The sequence below is a fragment of the Microchirus variegatus genome, assembly GCF_963457635.1.
Source record: "Microchirus variegatus genome assembly, chromosome: 14".
Lineage (NCBI taxonomy): Eukaryota > Metazoa > Chordata > Actinopteri > Pleuronectiformes > Soleidae > Microchirus > Microchirus variegatus.
In genome coordinates, this window is record NC_139815.1 from 27,197,230 (window position 1) to 27,214,471 (window position 17,242).

The 17,242-nt window shown below is 41.0% G+C and overlaps 2 protein-coding genes across 2 annotated transcripts; one reads left to right on the plus strand and one right to left on the minus strand.

Moving 5' to 3' along the window:
- Nucleotides 1–871: 871 nt before the first annotated feature.
- myef2 (myelin expression factor 2) lies at nt 872–11,330 on the minus strand. The gene is made up of 17 exons (XM_083901067.1): nt 11,214–11,330; nt 9,868–10,070; nt 9,062–9,114; nt 8,188–8,195; nt 8,017–8,110; nt 7,683–7,874; nt 7,434–7,587; nt 7,294–7,343; nt 7,141–7,201; nt 6,368–6,475; nt 5,737–5,781; nt 5,547–5,642; nt 4,294–4,389; nt 4,147–4,206; nt 1,840–2,030; nt 1,406–1,457; nt 872–1,207 (listed from the first exon to the last, which is right to left on the minus strand). The coding sequence occupies exons 1-17, from the start codon at nt 11,327–11,329 to the stop codon at nt 1,044–1,046; spliced, it is 1,743 nt and encodes a 580-aa protein (XP_083757193.1). The 5' UTR covers nt 11,330; the 3' UTR covers nt 872–1,043.
- Nucleotides 11,331–16,586: 5,256 nt separating this feature from the next.
- On the plus strand, nt 16,587–16,832 carry ctxn2 (cortexin 2; the record flags this gene model as incomplete). Its single annotated transcript, XM_083900473.1, has 1 exon — nt 16,587–16,832. The coding sequence occupies one exon, from the start codon at nt 16,587–16,589 to the stop codon at nt 16,830–16,832; it is 246 nt and encodes an 81-aa protein (XP_083756599.1).
- Between the last annotated feature and the right edge of the window lie 410 nt (nt 16,833–17,242).

Consider the following 17,242-nt stretch of genomic DNA (forward strand, 5'->3'; position numbering starts at 1 on the left):
TGTGGTGAAATATTACTGACCAAGATCATTTTTAAGTGGGTCTGAAGGATAGAGAACGGTATGTTACATTCATTGAAGACCTGTTATCAAGTCCCGAGATGTTGTCCCTTCGGACTCACAAGCCATAAATGGAAAGCATGCTGTTCCGGGATCGACTGCCAACCTCAAATAAATGTATAAACTGTCACGTTAGAGACACCAAATAAAAAGGTGTAAATTTAACTTATTTGTCCTTTTGAAGCACGTGAATGGATTAAAACAAGAGGCATCATCGTCATCGACCACATTCTGATAAGCTTTTATGAGCAAGTCCTTATTGCCCGAGCCATAAATAGTGAAAAAAACAAACAAAATTTTCCACTTGTCTTTAGTTACCTAAAGACAGAAAGTTGTTCATAATTAACTCACCAAAGCTTATATATTAATATTTATTATTCTTCCTATTTGAACACTTGCCTACATTGACATGATACCAATAAAATCTACAAAACTTTGAAATTTGAAAACTTTCCCTTGATTATTATTTGAAAAAAGCCCAAACAATTATTTATTACTTAACTTTGTTTCACAAATAATTTGTATAATGTGTTTATGACAAAGTAACACCACTAAGATTTTAAATATTAGTCTATTAAAGCATCTCTATATCTACCAATATACCTATATTTTGTGGACTTTGGTTTGTGCCTGATCATTTTATTCTGATTTCACTGCTTTTCTAATTTCTTACATTGACCCAGCTTTCAAAGAGGCCACCGTGTGGCAGTGTTGAGCAATGTGTCTTTTGACAATGTGAAGAACTTTTGGCCGGATTTAAAAATTCAAAAGTTTATTTGATCAAATAAATTGCCTGACAACTTAAAAAGGGGTTTACAAAACAAAGATAAAACAGCTATGATGTACGGTTCACATAAACTATAACGTGGATTTGAAACAGTGGACACAGGAGATATGATGTAGTTGTGTTTTTAAAACAAAACAAAAGCTCAGTGGCAAAAAAGGGCTGAATGTGGAAGTGTGTTAGAATGACTTCTACAAAAGCTCTAGGCGTTGCGATCGATGCGCACATCAACCTCCCGGCCGTTGATCTTGGTTCCATTCATCATCCTGCAGGCCTTCTCTGCGCTCTCTGCAGAGTCAAATCTCACCGTCCCACAGCCCTTTGACTTTCCGCTCTCCATCTTGATCTCTGCGAACATTACCTGACCTGCAGTAGAACAAAAAAAACAAAAAGAGAGAAATGAAGCAACACACATTTTACTCAAATCCCAGGATCTTTGTGTCCTTATTTTACTTTTAACCCTGTGTCAACATCAAAAGGGGAAGCTTCCGTTTAAATCCTCTTTCAAGTTTTGCATTATCATAAAGGATAAAAGATAGGATTTTGACAGAGAAAGAAACATACCACAGTGACTGAACTTCTCTTTTAGCTTCTGCCACGTGAGATCATAGGACAGCTGCAACACAGATGAGAGATTTCATTAGGATACAAACAGTGGTAATTATCGCCCCACTCAGCACCAGCTAACAACTCTAAACAAGAGCCATCGTGACCTTATTTACAGCATCATTACCGTTTAACTAAACACACGGCAGCATAGGTTAAAGGTCCAGTGGGTTCCACTTAAGAGGGATTATTTGCATACATTGCATTTATTTACCAGAAGCTTGTTTTAAATATGGTGTGAAACTGAAAATGTTTTTGTTGTTCATAGCATTAATGAGCCTGTTCTATGTACATTAGGAGAGGGGACTTGTTGTACAGACATATTTCTACAGTAACATAAAGATGCAATCTGCCCCAAAACTATCAACTCAACTTATCGAACGCATACTTACATTTCGCACAAAGATCTGACAGCCACCTTTGGACCCAGAGCCTCTGTCGGACATGCCCCCACCACCCATGTGGCTCGGTCCACCGCCACCGCCGTAGCCGCCAAAACCGCGGTTCATGTCTATTCCCGACATTCCTATACGGTCAAAGGTGGAACCCATACGGTCCATTGACATATTACCTATTCCACCACCTATTAACACACACAGAAAATGAGATGCATGACTTAACTTTGCATTATATGCAGGCTCCAAGACTGTTCCCATGCTGCGACATAGGGGTGGGAATCACAGGGTACCTCATGATACCAACAATATCACGATACAATGTGATAATCAATATATTGCAAACATAGTCAAACATCACAATATCACTCCAAAGTGAAGAAAACAAAACAAAATATCTGTGAAAAGTTAAAAGTGCAGGATTTCTCCATTTATTCACAACATAAGAGAACAAACTGCAAAAAGTCTAAGTATGTAATGTGTATGGGGCGTCTCTTAACGTAGCTTTCTCTGCCATTATCACGCTGTAAACTCCCTCATTCATCTGGCCAGTGAAACTGGCAGGGACCGTTTGAATTAAAGCGCCTACATTTGTAAATTAAATATCAATATTTGCTCTAGCGTAGCAACTATCATGTTGCTCGAGGAAGGATGATGCTACGTCACGGAATCGATATTTTGACCCACCCTTACTGCAGCAGCTCATCCCAGATTTAAATCAACAAGATTATAAGACAATGTGTGCTCACATTGAAACACTGTGACTTTCACTATGACATAGCCTTGCATTAATGTCGTCTCATGACACGACACTGAAGCCTTTATTAACATTGCGAAACCGTATTGGCATTCCATTGCACACTTTAGCGATGATGACAGAGCGAGAACAATGACACAGTGACTTTGTTTATACATAAGGAGCAGACTTTGTACCAGTTTGTTTTCTTAGTCGCCAAACTAAACTTCACCAGAAAGGACGGGTACAGGAATGACACAAATTATTCTATGGTCATAAAATGTGCAGATTCACACCGACATCCTGTAACTAGAACACGGTGTCCCTTTGTGCAGTTTACATCCGTCTGTCCAAACTCATAACCCACGTAGTGAAGGGAATTTTATGTAAAATGTTCTTTTTTTTTTTTACTGGTGTCAATTCAATGACACACAAAAAGAGAAAGGCCCAATTACACATTTAGGCAGATAAAGCTGCTTCCGAGAGAACATTTGTAATGACAATAAAAACAAACAGTGTTTCCCCTACGCTCAATCAGCAGCGTTGCACTGCCGCTGTGAGATTAATGAGCTCCAACTGCTTAGATTTCACACCATCGTTCATAACAATGTGCCACTAATGACCGTCATTGGTAACTTATACAAGTGACTCGAGCAGCAAAACCAGTAAATTGAGATACAGACGACAAATACTGATAATCTGCAATGATTTTTGTGCTGATTTTGACTTGAATGAATATGGGTACAACACCACTTTGATCATGAATGTTGGTACAAGGAAGCTTTACACGTCGACACAAACATTACAATTATCATTTCATATTGTTAAGACATTTGTGAGTCATTAATATGAATTAAGAGGGGGCTGAAAGCACATTTTGTGAGTAATCATGACAAAGTAAAGAAAATCTACAGAAGCAAAACATGCCTGTCATACATCATCACCGATTGTTATTGTTTGAATGTGCTTGGAGCAGCTCAGTTTAGGCCCAAACATCACACACACATTCAGATTCTCTCTGAGTCTCAGTGTAAAATGTTGACCAAAGGTAATATGGTGCAATTTGTGCCGCTACAAACTTTCAGTTACTTGGAATTCAAAATCGATTTATTCCATGTTGCACTACAGCAAATAGTTCCTCAGTTATGGTTGCATAATACATACTTAACTGCAGTTCCTGCAGATCTCTTCTGTTTATACCACACTAGTGATTACACATTTCATGCTTCGTTCAGCACAAACACTTGGCAAACGAAAGAACTTCTGCCAGAAATCATATACAGTACCCCCATATACTGAAGCCTCTATAATCATTAAATGTATTTATTATCCATTACCCATTTAGGGACTTAATGAAGCTCAATAGCTACTTCAACGTTAACTGATGCTCATTCCTCCTTTTACATGATTTGTGGTATAAACCGTCACAAGACTATAAAATGGTGAAGGCTAATAATGTTTTAAATGTCAACAGTAGTAAAGGGTGTGCAGCTCTGCTCGAGAGATGATGCATACCAGATGTAAAACAATAAATAAATGTTAAAAAATGGATGAAATATTTCATGTACCTAATCCAGTCCCCATGTGCCCCATGCCACCACTGCCCATGCCCCCTCCATAACCTCCGCCTGAGGGAGAGAATGCAAGTAAGACGAGATGACATTATAACATTGCAGTGTCACAGACGCAAAAACAAGAACAGAGCAGTCACTTACCCATTCCTCCAAAAGAATTCCCAAATCCTCGATTCACTGGCATGTCACTGTGGCCAAAGTCCCGATCCATTCCTCCTATTCCGGATCTGTACATGTCTACAAAACGGAAAAAGGGCAACATCAGGGGTGCTCTACGTCGCTTGTGGATACCCCTCTATGTCGCCGGAGAGGCTGTCTGAGAGCCTCTTCGTCGTCTCCGGCTGAATGAAATATTTTTTAAGTGTCCGTCACTCCGTCAAGGGACAACGGAGACGGCAAGGGCTGCGATTGGTCCTCAGGACAGACCGAGATAATGCTGCTCAGTCGGCCACTGTGCGCACCGAGCGTCCACAGAGGTGGAGCTGATCACCGCCGACAATGTCGCTGCCAAACTATAAATGCGTTGTAGCTAAATACACAAACCCATTGTTTAGACTCTAAATGGCTAATTTCTCCCCTCAAATGATCTTAAAACTGCGTTCCGGGACACAGAAAATATTTATTTCAGGTGAGTAACGGCCACTGTTTCAATGTTATTCAGCTGCAACAACAACAACAACAACAGTCTTGTAGCTTCTGTAGCAAGAAGCACAACAACCTTGCGTAGCGACGCCTACTGATCAGGCGGGAAATTGCAGCGCGTATCCGGCACCACGACAGAGAACTATGAAGGCTCGAAGGATCTCCGTGGTTACTTAGTCGGATAACACATCACGCAGTTGTAGAGGTATAATGTGGCGTTTAGGAAATGATCAGGATTCCCACACCTTGGTTAACAAAGATTTTCCAGGACCCATGAAGATTTTCCAGGACCTATTCCCTCTAATGATGACTGCTGACACAGTTTGTCCTTCAGCTGAAAGACTTGCAAGAGCCACGTCGCCCATGGTGTCCACTTTTACTCATTTGCAGCACACTCTGCATCTGGACAAGTGATTGTCCTTGGGATCTTGGACAAGTCAGTCTTTGTAATTTTCTTTGGTGAGGCAGAAATCTTGGTATTTGCATTTCCCAGGCATCACATAATTTGCAATAATCGCTCCTTGTTCTTCATGGAATCTCACGCATGGATCAATAGGTGATATCGTAACAAACAAGGTGGACATTCACCTAAATAATCAACTGAACTTCTTTCTTGCATAAAATGTAAGCACTTTCAATGACCCATGTCCATTTCAAAGACCTGTGGAAACCCTGAATAATGTATATGACCTTGCAAAAGACGCTGCATGTGAACAAAGTACCTACAAGAGTCTGGAAAAAAGTGAACTTACCTCCCATTCTGCCAACTGGAGCCATGTCTCTTCCTCCAAATCCACCCATGTTGCCCATATTATCCATTCCACCGAAGCCTCCACCACCACTCATTCCTGAGAAAACAAAAGCACCAGGTTTCCAAGGTCACCTTCTCCTCTGCGCCACACAAACACAACATGGAAAATTCATAGCCAATAACAACCTTACCTCCACTGAGTCTGTTTGTGCCACCAAATCCAGAAACATCCATACCTATTAAATACATTGACAGTCAGGCCATGTCAACATACATCCAGTGGGTGTATAAGGAAATTAAGAGAGTGATTATCAAACACTGTTCAAAGGTTATTTCAGGTAGTGTCAGTTGACACCAAGTAATGCTGAAGTCCGAGGTTTCAGCTGGTTAGAGCTCCGTTTATCTCTTTAACCCAGATTGACAATGTGGCCTTGTCACAGGCAGACGGGGATTAACCAACACTCTACAAAGGTACTTTTAGGTAACATGTCACATCCTAACACCTAGTTCTGTGAAAGTCCTTGATTTCTACTAGTTAAGCCTCTGCTTATCTCTTTAGCCCAGTTCAACATGAATGCCACGGGGTCAAAGGAAGAGATGCGTAACTGTCGGAGTTGGTGGTTTGTTTGCTGACATATTAATTATTGCACAGAGATGTTCAAAGGTTTCAATTAATATTGCTTTAAGGCTCCTGGGTGTTGACCAGAAACTAGACATGCATCCGGTTCCCTCTGATAAGCATTTGCAACTGAGAATTTGTTGTGCTGAACATGTCAGGAGTGATCACTTCCTTAATTAAATATAACATGACAGGCGACTGACCTCCAGGAACCATAGAGCCCATGCCTCCTCCTCCTCCACTGCTCAGGCGGTTTGCATTTATAGGTTGCCCACCTGGTCCCAGTCCCATTCCAATGCCTCCCAGACCCCCTAAACACAAAAAGAGGACAGCATTACTATTGTAACTTAATACTTATAAGAGAATAGATTATACTGTATATCATATTCATATACCACAGTGAATACTCAATTATGCTGGAGACATTTACCATAATGTACATAGATTCATTGAAAATCCTGTGTACTTATAGTTATATAGTTATACTTGTAGTTATATAAAGTAAAAAAAAAAAGAACAAACAACATGATCCCTGACAGCATCTGCACTGCACCAACCATCAAGAATAGTGGTCGCACTATTTAATATCATAGTCACACAGGCACTGCCGTTGGGGAGAGCAGGTGTTGTTCATTCTTGTGTCTCGTGATGTTTAATTCATGGAATATTACTTCGTCCAATTTCGGTGTAATTAATCTACAACTCAAACTGTCTGACAGGTCTATTACTACAGAACAACTACAACAGCTATACAGCCAAGTTAAAAGGCAATTAAAGACCCAGGTCCATTTCTCATTTTTACCATTACACAAGGAAATGTCGGTTTTAGGAGCACTGAAACAATTATTTTTGAAAACGGGTCCCAAAACCCATTTATTATTATTTACCGTCCAGTTCTAATGCAAGAGTGATATTCAATAGACTTCAATTATTTCTGATCTTATCACAAGTGACAGAGGGATATTAGTGTACTCACTTGGTAGCTGAGGTGTTTTTTCTACTTGACGGAAATCATCAGGAGGGAGAGATTTGTCATCCTATAAAAACCACACAGCAAATGTGACAACAATTAGTCTTTGTACGCTGCATAGAATTTAAGTTATGCTGCAGTATTTAACAAGTAATATACCATTTTAACATGCATCTGTCTGTCAAAAAGCATCTGTCCATTGAACATGGCTGAGTTGACAGTCAAGGAGAGAAAAACGGTGAACACTCAAGTTTTTTCACTTTTACTAAAGACATTTAAAGTATATTACTGAAGGATACATATGGCCTGCACGGCCTCCAGCGACTGATCAAAGGTCACTGTTCCCATCCCTCTGCTCTTGCCGTCTTTATCTTCCTTAACATCGGCTCTTTTCACCACGCCTGCCATGGCAAAAACCTCCTTCAACTTCTTCCAGCTTACCTTAAAATCCAGCTGGAAAAGTAGAAAAACAAGAGATGCCACTATTTTTAAATCAACCCACAATATCATCCCGGGATAGACGAGGAAGTTGTACATCAAGTCCTCACATTGGCCACAAAAACTGTGGTGCCCAGTCGTCCAGCCTGTAGTGCATGGATGATTTCAGGTGGGATGTTGGGGTTGTTAGCAATAGATGGCGGCAGGTTCATTCCACCGGGCATCATGTCCTGCCCACGATTTCCCCGCTGAACTCCACCTATGCGCTGCAGCACGCGCCGGGCATGTTCCCCATCAGGGTCCTGATAAGATATGAAGAAAGACATTTTTTTTTAACAATTTTCATTTAAATACAACTTGGGCAGCAACAATTATATGATGAACTGCCAATTTTGACATAATCTCAATCCGATTTTAATTTCTTCTTGAAACATTTGTTCCCACCTCCTTGATACTGAGTGGTCTTCCATTCAGGTCGTGCTTATTCATCGCTGACACTGCCTTCTTTACAAACTCCTCATCTTTGAACTCCACCACACTGTTAAACAAGTGAAACAATAAGTTTGTGCAAACCACAAGATGAAAGAAAAAAAAAATGGTATGACAGTTTCTTACCCACAACCCTAACCAGGGCCATCATAAAAGTCCAGCAATCACACATATCCAAAGTTGAGGGAGTGAACAAAATACAGTTAAAATCAAGACAATGCACTGAAACATCAAAATGTCATGTATCAACATGCCTCAGTAGTTTCAAGCCCGCTGTCCTGGGTCAGCAGTGTTTTAATTAAAAACAATAGTCATAGTAATTTAAGCTAATTTTCAGAAATAATACAATTATTGCAAAGCAAAAATTGTCAAAACAGTATTTTTTTTTTACATTTTGTTACTAACAAGTACATATTCAATATTATTTATCTGAAACATGCAAATGCTTTGAACTGGACACAAATATTGAAAAAATTAAGATAGCACTAAGATCCCTGATTACAGTTTTATCACCACATTAAAGAAAAGTAGTTGTGCAATAAATGTCATCTATGTGATACAATTCTGCCATTTAATTGAAAGGAAAAAAACAAATAACTAGACAGGATCAAGACTGCTGTGCTCCTCAGAAATGAGAGCTTTGCAATAAGCAGAATTGTAAAAAATAAGATTGAGACATGAGGGTCAATCAGTAAGACAAATCACACAACCCACATTTTCCGTTGGACAAATGGCCAAACAGACAGACTTTTAAACCAATTGAAATAACAACAACAAAAGCAAAAGTGTACTCTTAGATGAGTTCATTATGCTACTTTTCCAAAAGTCAACAGGACATCTCCCTTTCAAATGATTATCAATCATTAGCCATCTGTCAGGTGCTAAACACAACCTACAATATCTCCAGTTCAGTTACATGGTCAGACCCAAAGGATCAGAACCTAAAAGAGCACTTGAGGGCATTTAAAACCCCGTGCAGCAAGTTGGCCACATCACTTACCCTTGACTTTCCTTCTGCATCCTTAAAGAGCTCCACGTATGTAACCTCACCAACTACATGAGACATACAAAGGAAAAATACCAAAAGAACAAAGGAATTTAAGTCACCAAGTCTTCAAGTCGCCGTTGGCCTTGGCAATGCCGCTACAGATGGAGATGTCCCATTTATGATCAACAGTCAGCCCAGACCAACATTCCACCAGACAACACCATGCCTTTCTGGGCAGTGACTGAGACACCAAAAGGCCAAGGCCAGAGAGAAACACAGCTACATAAACCTGGGAAATTCAAAAGACTTCAACATAAACAGTTTGTCAAAAGATTCCATTCATGGTGGATGAAAGTTTTAAGCTGCCCTTTGACCTATCAAAAGGCGTCTTGAGACCCTCATAGTTCAGGAAGTAAAACATTGCAACATTTTCATTCATATAATTAAGATTCACCTTGCAACAGGTGCAACAGAATTATTCAACAAATCAATTAGACTACTGGTTTGAGGTTACATTTTGGAGCTGACGATGCCATAAAAACAAGTAAAAATATAACTAAGTCCTTTACTCACAGACATATCAGCCCAAACTGAATTATTGTCCATCCAAAATAATTTATTAAACCTCCAATAGCTAAAGATCAAGCTATGTTGGTTTCCTACTATTTGCACTAAATTCATCCAAAGAAAACTACAAACTTATTGACTAATGCTAGAAGAAGAATGTTCCATCTGGTAACAGGCAAAAAGGGTGAAGAACTTCTAAAAAGCTGAAAAGATAGAAAGGAGAGACACATCCCCAACACTGGGGACATTACCTTTCTCCCGCATTAGATCTTTAATTGCCTGCCACTTCATGTCATAGGGGATATTGCTGATGAACACACGGTTCCTGTGAGCAGTCTTCTTTTCTGCACCATGTTTGTCTTTGTAAGGGTGGAAGCGGTTTCCTCTTCTGCTTCCAGAGGATTTCTCTTTACCGTCTTGCTTTTCTTTGGAAACCAGTATTTCCTCAGGTTCCCTGTAAAACAGCACCAATATCCACGTCAGGGAACAGGACTCACAGAAAAGTCTTGTTTGTATACAAAAAAAACCCTACACAATTAAATGTGGGTAGTTGAGTAAATTGAGTTTTTTAGAGGTCGATCGATCAGGTTATTTCTATGATCAATGCTTTTTTTTTTCTTTTTTTTTTAAATAGGGCAGTTGGTGGCTGATAATTGATCTAGATTTTTTGGCCCATATATTTAGCCAATTTTCGTTTTTCCTCCCAACTGATGAAATAACTTTTTAATGATAACAAATTATATATATAAAAAAATTGCTTGACTTCAGTAAACAGATATTGAACAACGCTAATGGTCTGTCTGTCCAATCGACATTTTAGTGCCAGTATATTAAACATCTAGGTCAGAGGGGTGGATCAGTAATAAATAATAATAATAATAATAATTAATACACAAGGATTGTTGATGACCACTATATTGTGCAACTGCAATTACTTAAGAATTAAATTAAAAACAAATGTATGACAGCAGCACCACCCGGTTATCTGGAATGTTTCCCGATTATGTAACACTGTCATGTTCACACTGCCATGTTCACACTATAATGATAGCTGCATGTTATTGAGGGAAACAACTGCGTTTGTATATACTTTGACATACTTTGTTTTGGTGATGTAGCTTATCTGAGCCGTTTGTAGCTAAATTGCCATTGTTAGGTGAAAACAATGAACGTAAATTGTTATGTTGACATCGGCATGGATGCTAGCGCTAGCGGAGGATGATTAAAATGCAGAAACAGAGCACAGACCCGTTAAATGTGTCCAACTGAGCAGTTAAAGTGCGATTAACGGTTTGTTTCAGGCCAGTGTTTGCGTTAGCTCCCATACTAGCATAGCACAAACAGGGTTTAGCTCCCGGTGAAGGTTGCACTGAGCTTGTGGTCACAAACAAAAACAGCTACAAACTAGACATTTATTTTAATATCATTTTCGATTATAGATGACGTACGTTGATATATTGTTGGATACATGCCTACATATGTTTTGATATTTTGGATGTGGCGTGACAATAGCTAGCATCCCATGACTCCATTTTAGCTAAACTTGCTAACAGCTACACAGGCGGCGCTGACAGAGCGATTCTCCATTTTCACTCACGTTTTCACGCCATTCGGTGTTTCTTGAGATGTCTCGTCGCTTTCTGACACCGACACCGACACCGCAGCAGATTCGTCCTGCCTCGGCTCCTCGTCAAGAGATGAAACATCTGCCATGTTGCGCTTTGCTTGTAGCACATACGACACTTATAGATGCCCCTGACTCTACGCAGTTCAAAAATGTGCAGGCGAGATTTGTGCGTCCAACGCGAGATTTGGGAGGCTGTTGCCAGGCAGCGAGGCTTGGTACAAGGATAAAGTGTACGGTTTATTGGCAGAAATTGAATAAACTATTATAGTTTTGTTTGTTTGAATTTATAAATGCTGTTTTTTATAAACTTAAATTAACAATTGTATATGTAACTTAAAGGTGAAGTAAGTAGTTTATAGTGCCATCTAGAGGAGAGGCTGAAATTTACAACAAAGAACTGCTCCTCTGCTCACCCCCTCCCTTCCCTGAGCGCTACGGTGTCCTCAGCCAGTCAAATGTCGTCCTCGTCGTGGAAGTGGAGAGAGAGGAGGCGGGACTTCTGCTACTAGTAAAGAGACGCTTGATTTGTTCTCTCGCGTTTGTCCTTACAGGCTCCCGTAGAAACATGGCGTCTCTCTGCTAACAGTGGCTATGCAACCGCGGCCCATGTTATTTTACATGACTTTTTGAAACACTACGAAAATGAAACAAAAACTATTATACATCGACTAGACAATGCAGGAGCACATAATATGTATAAAAAAGTGGATTTTGGGTTATATAAACCCATAAATACTACACAGTGTCCCTTTAAAACAGGGCCTTGCTTTACTGAGACTGCCATCTTGTGCCACCTAGCTTCTAAGTCAGACCCCAGCACGACATGACCCCTTGGCCATTACTTGGCTGTGGAAATTAGAAAATGAACATAATGAATAATGTTTCATTAGTTTCAGTTTTTGGAAATGTACTTTCTGGAACACAATGGCCACCGTTGTTCACTGACATGCTTGGGAAAGGGAGGGTTGTGGAGGAGTTGCCACAATACAAATGCCGCCACTTTTAGCAATAAAAGTACTTATGTTGTATTTGTTTCACAGAAAATCAGTCGCACACATTGTACTGTTACGTTTTTAACCATAGACACATTGTTATGCTGTTTTTTCACATATTAATTGGAGTACAGGCTCCTGTACTCCAATTGTAAACAAGGCTTCAGTGTGCTTCGTCATTCATGCTCTTACATTTTGGCACCAAGCTAGAAGAAATGGACCTAGTAATTAGAGAGGGAATTCTCAGAAAACTGTCATTGCTGCACACAAATGGACTCAGCTGTTCTCAGGGGGGCCCTCACAGCTCGGGGGCCCAAGGCGGTTGCTTGATTTTTTCAATGCCCCTGCTGGTTAGTTCCTGAATACCTGTTCAGCATTGTTGTGCTAATGATATAGCGCAGTAGATCTATTGTACTTCACTGTTTACCTGCAATTTGATGCCAAACAAATCAAATTTCATTTGATTTGTTTTGGAGTTTCAGATGGTGTAATTCACGGAGCAATGCCAGTAAAACATATGACCTACAATATTTCAGGCGACACACTTACAGTGTCAGACTATAAAAGTCTTGCCGTATTGATTGAGAAACAGAGCCAAGCCAGTTCATCATTCCCCGAAACTATTGACCGGTGCACTTTTACACTTCTGGAGGAACAATTTCATTTCCTTTAATACAAAGTGTTCCAGTGTTTGTAGAAAAGAAATCTCAGCTTGTCTCTGCAGATGCTTAATCGCTTATCACTTATTTAAAGGTGCATTATGTAATAAATCTAAAGCAACTGACCATAAAATGTCACAGAGACTCAGGAATAATGTTCATATAACAAACTGAACTCACCAACAACAACAGTACAGACTAAATATTTGCATTAAAAATCTTTTGCAGACTGCAAATCATGTTTATGTTTTGAAATCATGTTTTGTCATGTGGCGCCACCTACCGCCGTCTACCAATTATTGCAGTCAGTAGAGTCTCAGCTGCTGAGCAACCACGGGTTGCCAGTTACGTCAAAAAACAAAACCTAAAAGACCTCAGTATTTTCAATTTGAATGTAGTAACCGTTTTTGGCCACATTCTTACATATGGCACCTTTAAAAGTTGAGTTTTGCATTTTTATATTGGAGTTTCCCTAATAAATTAGAATCCCCCACATTCCATAGTAGCAGTAACAGTGAAGCAGTGAGTCATAAATCTTAAGTCGCTCACCACATTTGTAGATTTGTATCACTTTGAGTCAGCTTTTGGATCTGATTTCTCACAGTTGGTGCCAAAATGACCTCTTTGCCACGGCTTCATTGGAAGGACTCCAAACTAGAAATGTTACCCTCTTTTAAACACTGAGTTATGCTTCAACAGACTCAAGAAAAGTAAAATGTTCTACAATAACCCACAATAAAGGACAGTAAGTACCTATTTATGGTGTAAATACAAAAAAAGAACAAAAACAATTTAAACCTGGTCCCAAACTTGCATTTGTCTGATACGTCTATCACTAGACCTTGAGCTTATCTCTATTCTCTAGGTGGAGATGCAAAATGTCATCATTTCAGTTTATTTATTAGCTCCATTATTCATCCATTATCATTTATCAACATTTGTTATTGCAGGAGCATTTCACAGAATCATTGCTGTTACAGTTGACAGTATCACTTCTGCTCCTGACCTGTTGTCTGGCTGAGATAAGTCCACACCACAGCTTTATCTTCATGTCCTATGGACACTACGTAATACTCCAAAATTCCTTATGTAACGCGTCTCAACTCCCAGAGTCAAATGAGTCCAAAGCACATTAGTCTAACCTTGACACACAATGTAAAAGACAAACGTTTGCATGATGCACTTATTAGCAGATTGTGATAAAGACCAACAGCTCCACTGTAGGTCACTGAACTTCTGTTAATATTCACATGCACTGATTTATTTAATCATTTCTTCTCAGGGCCACTTCACTGTAACGGATTTCTAACAATGGCATGAGATTCACACCGTCTGTACCTGGTCCCTGTGAAAAGTGAAGACAACCAATGGAGCTCAGACCTGGTACTTTTCCATTTTGACCTTGTCTTTTAAATTGACACTATAGGGCAGAGCCAGGAAATGTCTAATGGCTTCATTGTCTACACAGGGTGCCAACTCCACATCTAATTTACAACAAACTGCCCTTGAGATAAATGTGAAATAAAACTGTATGAGAAGCCGTCTTGCTTGACCAACCCCAGCTGTGCCACACCACCCATTTCGAGTAGCAGCAACACAGTGAGGCTAGATAGAAACTGCTGCCGACGACATTTCAAAAGAAAACACAGCAGAGAGTCTAAAACTTTGAAGTGGAATTAAATCAGTGGGGTGTGATTTATCGCTGTGTTTCACTTCTCCCGGGGAGTTTTTGCCTCTTACTTAAGGACGAAAATTGACCATCTCCCCCCGTGGCGTGTCTTATCCAAGTCACTGCAGCACTCTGAAAAAACAACACTGCTGATATAATTGCACTTTAAAAAAACACACAACGCACTTTATACAGCTGCGCTGAAATCTGATGACTCACTGGACACAGCGCTGCTTTTTATACATTTCAATCAAAACATACTCGGTCTCTTCTCGCTCATCATTGAAGGTTGCAATAACGTGCCTTTACACGGAGGAGTTCATTCAGTGTGACCGTTACAAACTGCACCAATTAAAAGCACATCACACAAGCAGGAGGACAGTGCTGTGCTGGACCAAAAATATACCTTTGCAGCAGCATTAACTGGCAGCAGCAGTGAGAGGCAGCCCCCCCCCCCCCCCCCCCCCCCCCGCTCGCTTTAAAACCATGTTATTCCTGTCACATTTTGGTGTTGTCCTTTTTAAGAAGAGCCAAAAATAAGCCAGGGAGGGGGAGACTGAGGCGAAACTGCTTGTGTACGCCTGCTGCATCATGCGTGGTGGTGTTGGCGAGGTGCAATGTTATGAATGACTGAAGCAGCAGAGCAGCTGAGTGAGACTAACAAGTGGTTGCCATGCAGCAGGAGCAAGCGTTCATGTCTCTGGAGGGGAGATAGAGAAACAGAATGATAATGAGTAGGAGGCAGCAAGTGAAGCAGCATGAGGAGGTGTATCTCTGGGAGAAACACACACACACACACACCAGAGCTGCTTGATCCAGTCTATATATCTCTCGCTTCTCTGTTTCTCTTGATCTGAAGCATTTTTTTTTCTTTTTGCGTTGAGATGAGAGCTGAGCTTATAACGCGCCTGATATGTTGTCAGTTGATGACTTAATGGATGTATGTCTGGATGCTCCAGGACGGAGGAGTTGCTGGCGAGACACAGCAGCAACAGGTCTGTAAGGATGGAACGATCATGATGGTGAGACGCATTTTTTTCCCCTTTCTACTTTCTTAGACATCCAGGCTTGAAGATCTGTCATTGCAGTCTCTCCTGTCTCCCTCTCTCTCTGTCTCACACACACACACACACACAGAGACTTGTGTACCGTCCTCTTCATCCTTTCCACTTCTTTCTCCAGTGTCTGTCTCTCCCGATTCTCCCTTGTCCTTTCTCTCAGTTTCTGTCTGGATGTGTCCTCCCTATCTCCCCCCCCCCTTCCTACCTCTCACTTGAACCACCTGCTGCTTGTTTTCATATGAACGATTTGGCAGATAAAGATTGACAGACGCAGACTTCCACACCAACTGTGTCGTTATGTTTTTGTCAGTCGCTGTCCCCTTTTCTAGTCTCGTGGAATTACACTGTCTGGCATCTGTGCTCTCACGCAACAGGTAGAGGTCTCTTCCCTCTAAAGCAAACATACATACATACATACATACATACATACATACATACATACATACATACATGCATCACAGTGTCACCAGATGTGGCGTTTTTTATTCATTGGCACCTTGCTTCTGCTTTGTCCATGTTTTAACAGCTGACTTTGCACTGCGACACAATGTAATTCTCACCAGACTTAAAGGAATGCAGTCATATGGTATTGGCTTGTATTTCCTGAAAACGTTTCTCTGCAGGGTTAGTGTGTGTGTGTGTGTGTGTGTGTGTGTGTGTGTGTGTGTGTGTGTGTGTGAGAGATTGAAGTCTCCACACATCTGTTGGATACCACACTCAAAACAGGGCTATTTATAGATCCCCGTAACTCTGCTCAATGTGTATTTTCTGTATGTCCTCAACCATATCTGCACCCCTGTTTCTCATGGTAAATGCAGTGTGTACCTTCAGTGTGATTGAATGGAGCCTCTCTCTCTTCACTCATCTGAAGCAGTCGTGTCATCTCTGCACAGGTAACATGCAGGCTCCTAAGCGCCTGACCCCATCAGAGGAAAGATGAGGCACCTAGAACTTGGTTTACCATGTTTAGCGCCCACTACAACCACTCCCTTGCTGCCATGAGCGGAAACGACATGATGGCGCACTCCCTGACTCTGGAGCAGAAGACGGCGTTTGCCTTTGTGGGGATGCTGCTGGTGTTCCTGGGGCTGCTGATAGTCAGGTGCTTCAGGATCCTGCTGGACCCCTACAGCAGCATGCCCTCCTCCAACTGGGCCGACGGCATAGAGGGGCTGGAGAAAGGGACGTTTGAGTACGCCCTCACTTAACACAGGGACACACACACACACACACATCCACAGACGTCCTCACGAACAGAGATGCTCACACACACACACCTACATAGCCCCACACAGCCATGACGCACCATTTAGACATCTCTCCGTGATGGACTCAACCAAGAGACTGAAGCTGTGTACGTTGTTCATTCAATGTGTGTGCGTTGTTAGCTCAGAGCCAGACATGTCCGTCGTGTGTCGGACCAATAGCGAGACAGACGTTGTGCCATATTCTCCGCCCCTTTCTTTCAAAGTGGCGTGCAATTTCAGATGACAGAGGTTGCACAGGAAGTGGCTGAAGGGCCACTTTAACTTATGCCAAGTTGAATGTCTCATGTAGATGAAATGAGGTGCATGTTTGTGTGACAGGATGCAGAGTTAGGGTGAAAGAGGATGATTCA

Coding starts and splice junctions, on each gene's coding strand:
- myef2 (XM_083901067.1), bottom strand. CDS start 11,329: ATGGCAGATGTTTCATCTCTTGACGAGGAGCCGAGGCAGGACGAATCT. Junction 7,875..8,016: donor GACCACTCAGTATCAAGGAG/GTGGGAACAAAT, acceptor ATATCTTATCAG/GACCCTGATGGGGAACATGC. Junction 5,643..5,736: donor CACAAACAGACTCAGTGGAG/GTAAGGTTGTTA, acceptor TTGTTTTCTCAG/GAATGAGTGGTGGTGGAGGC.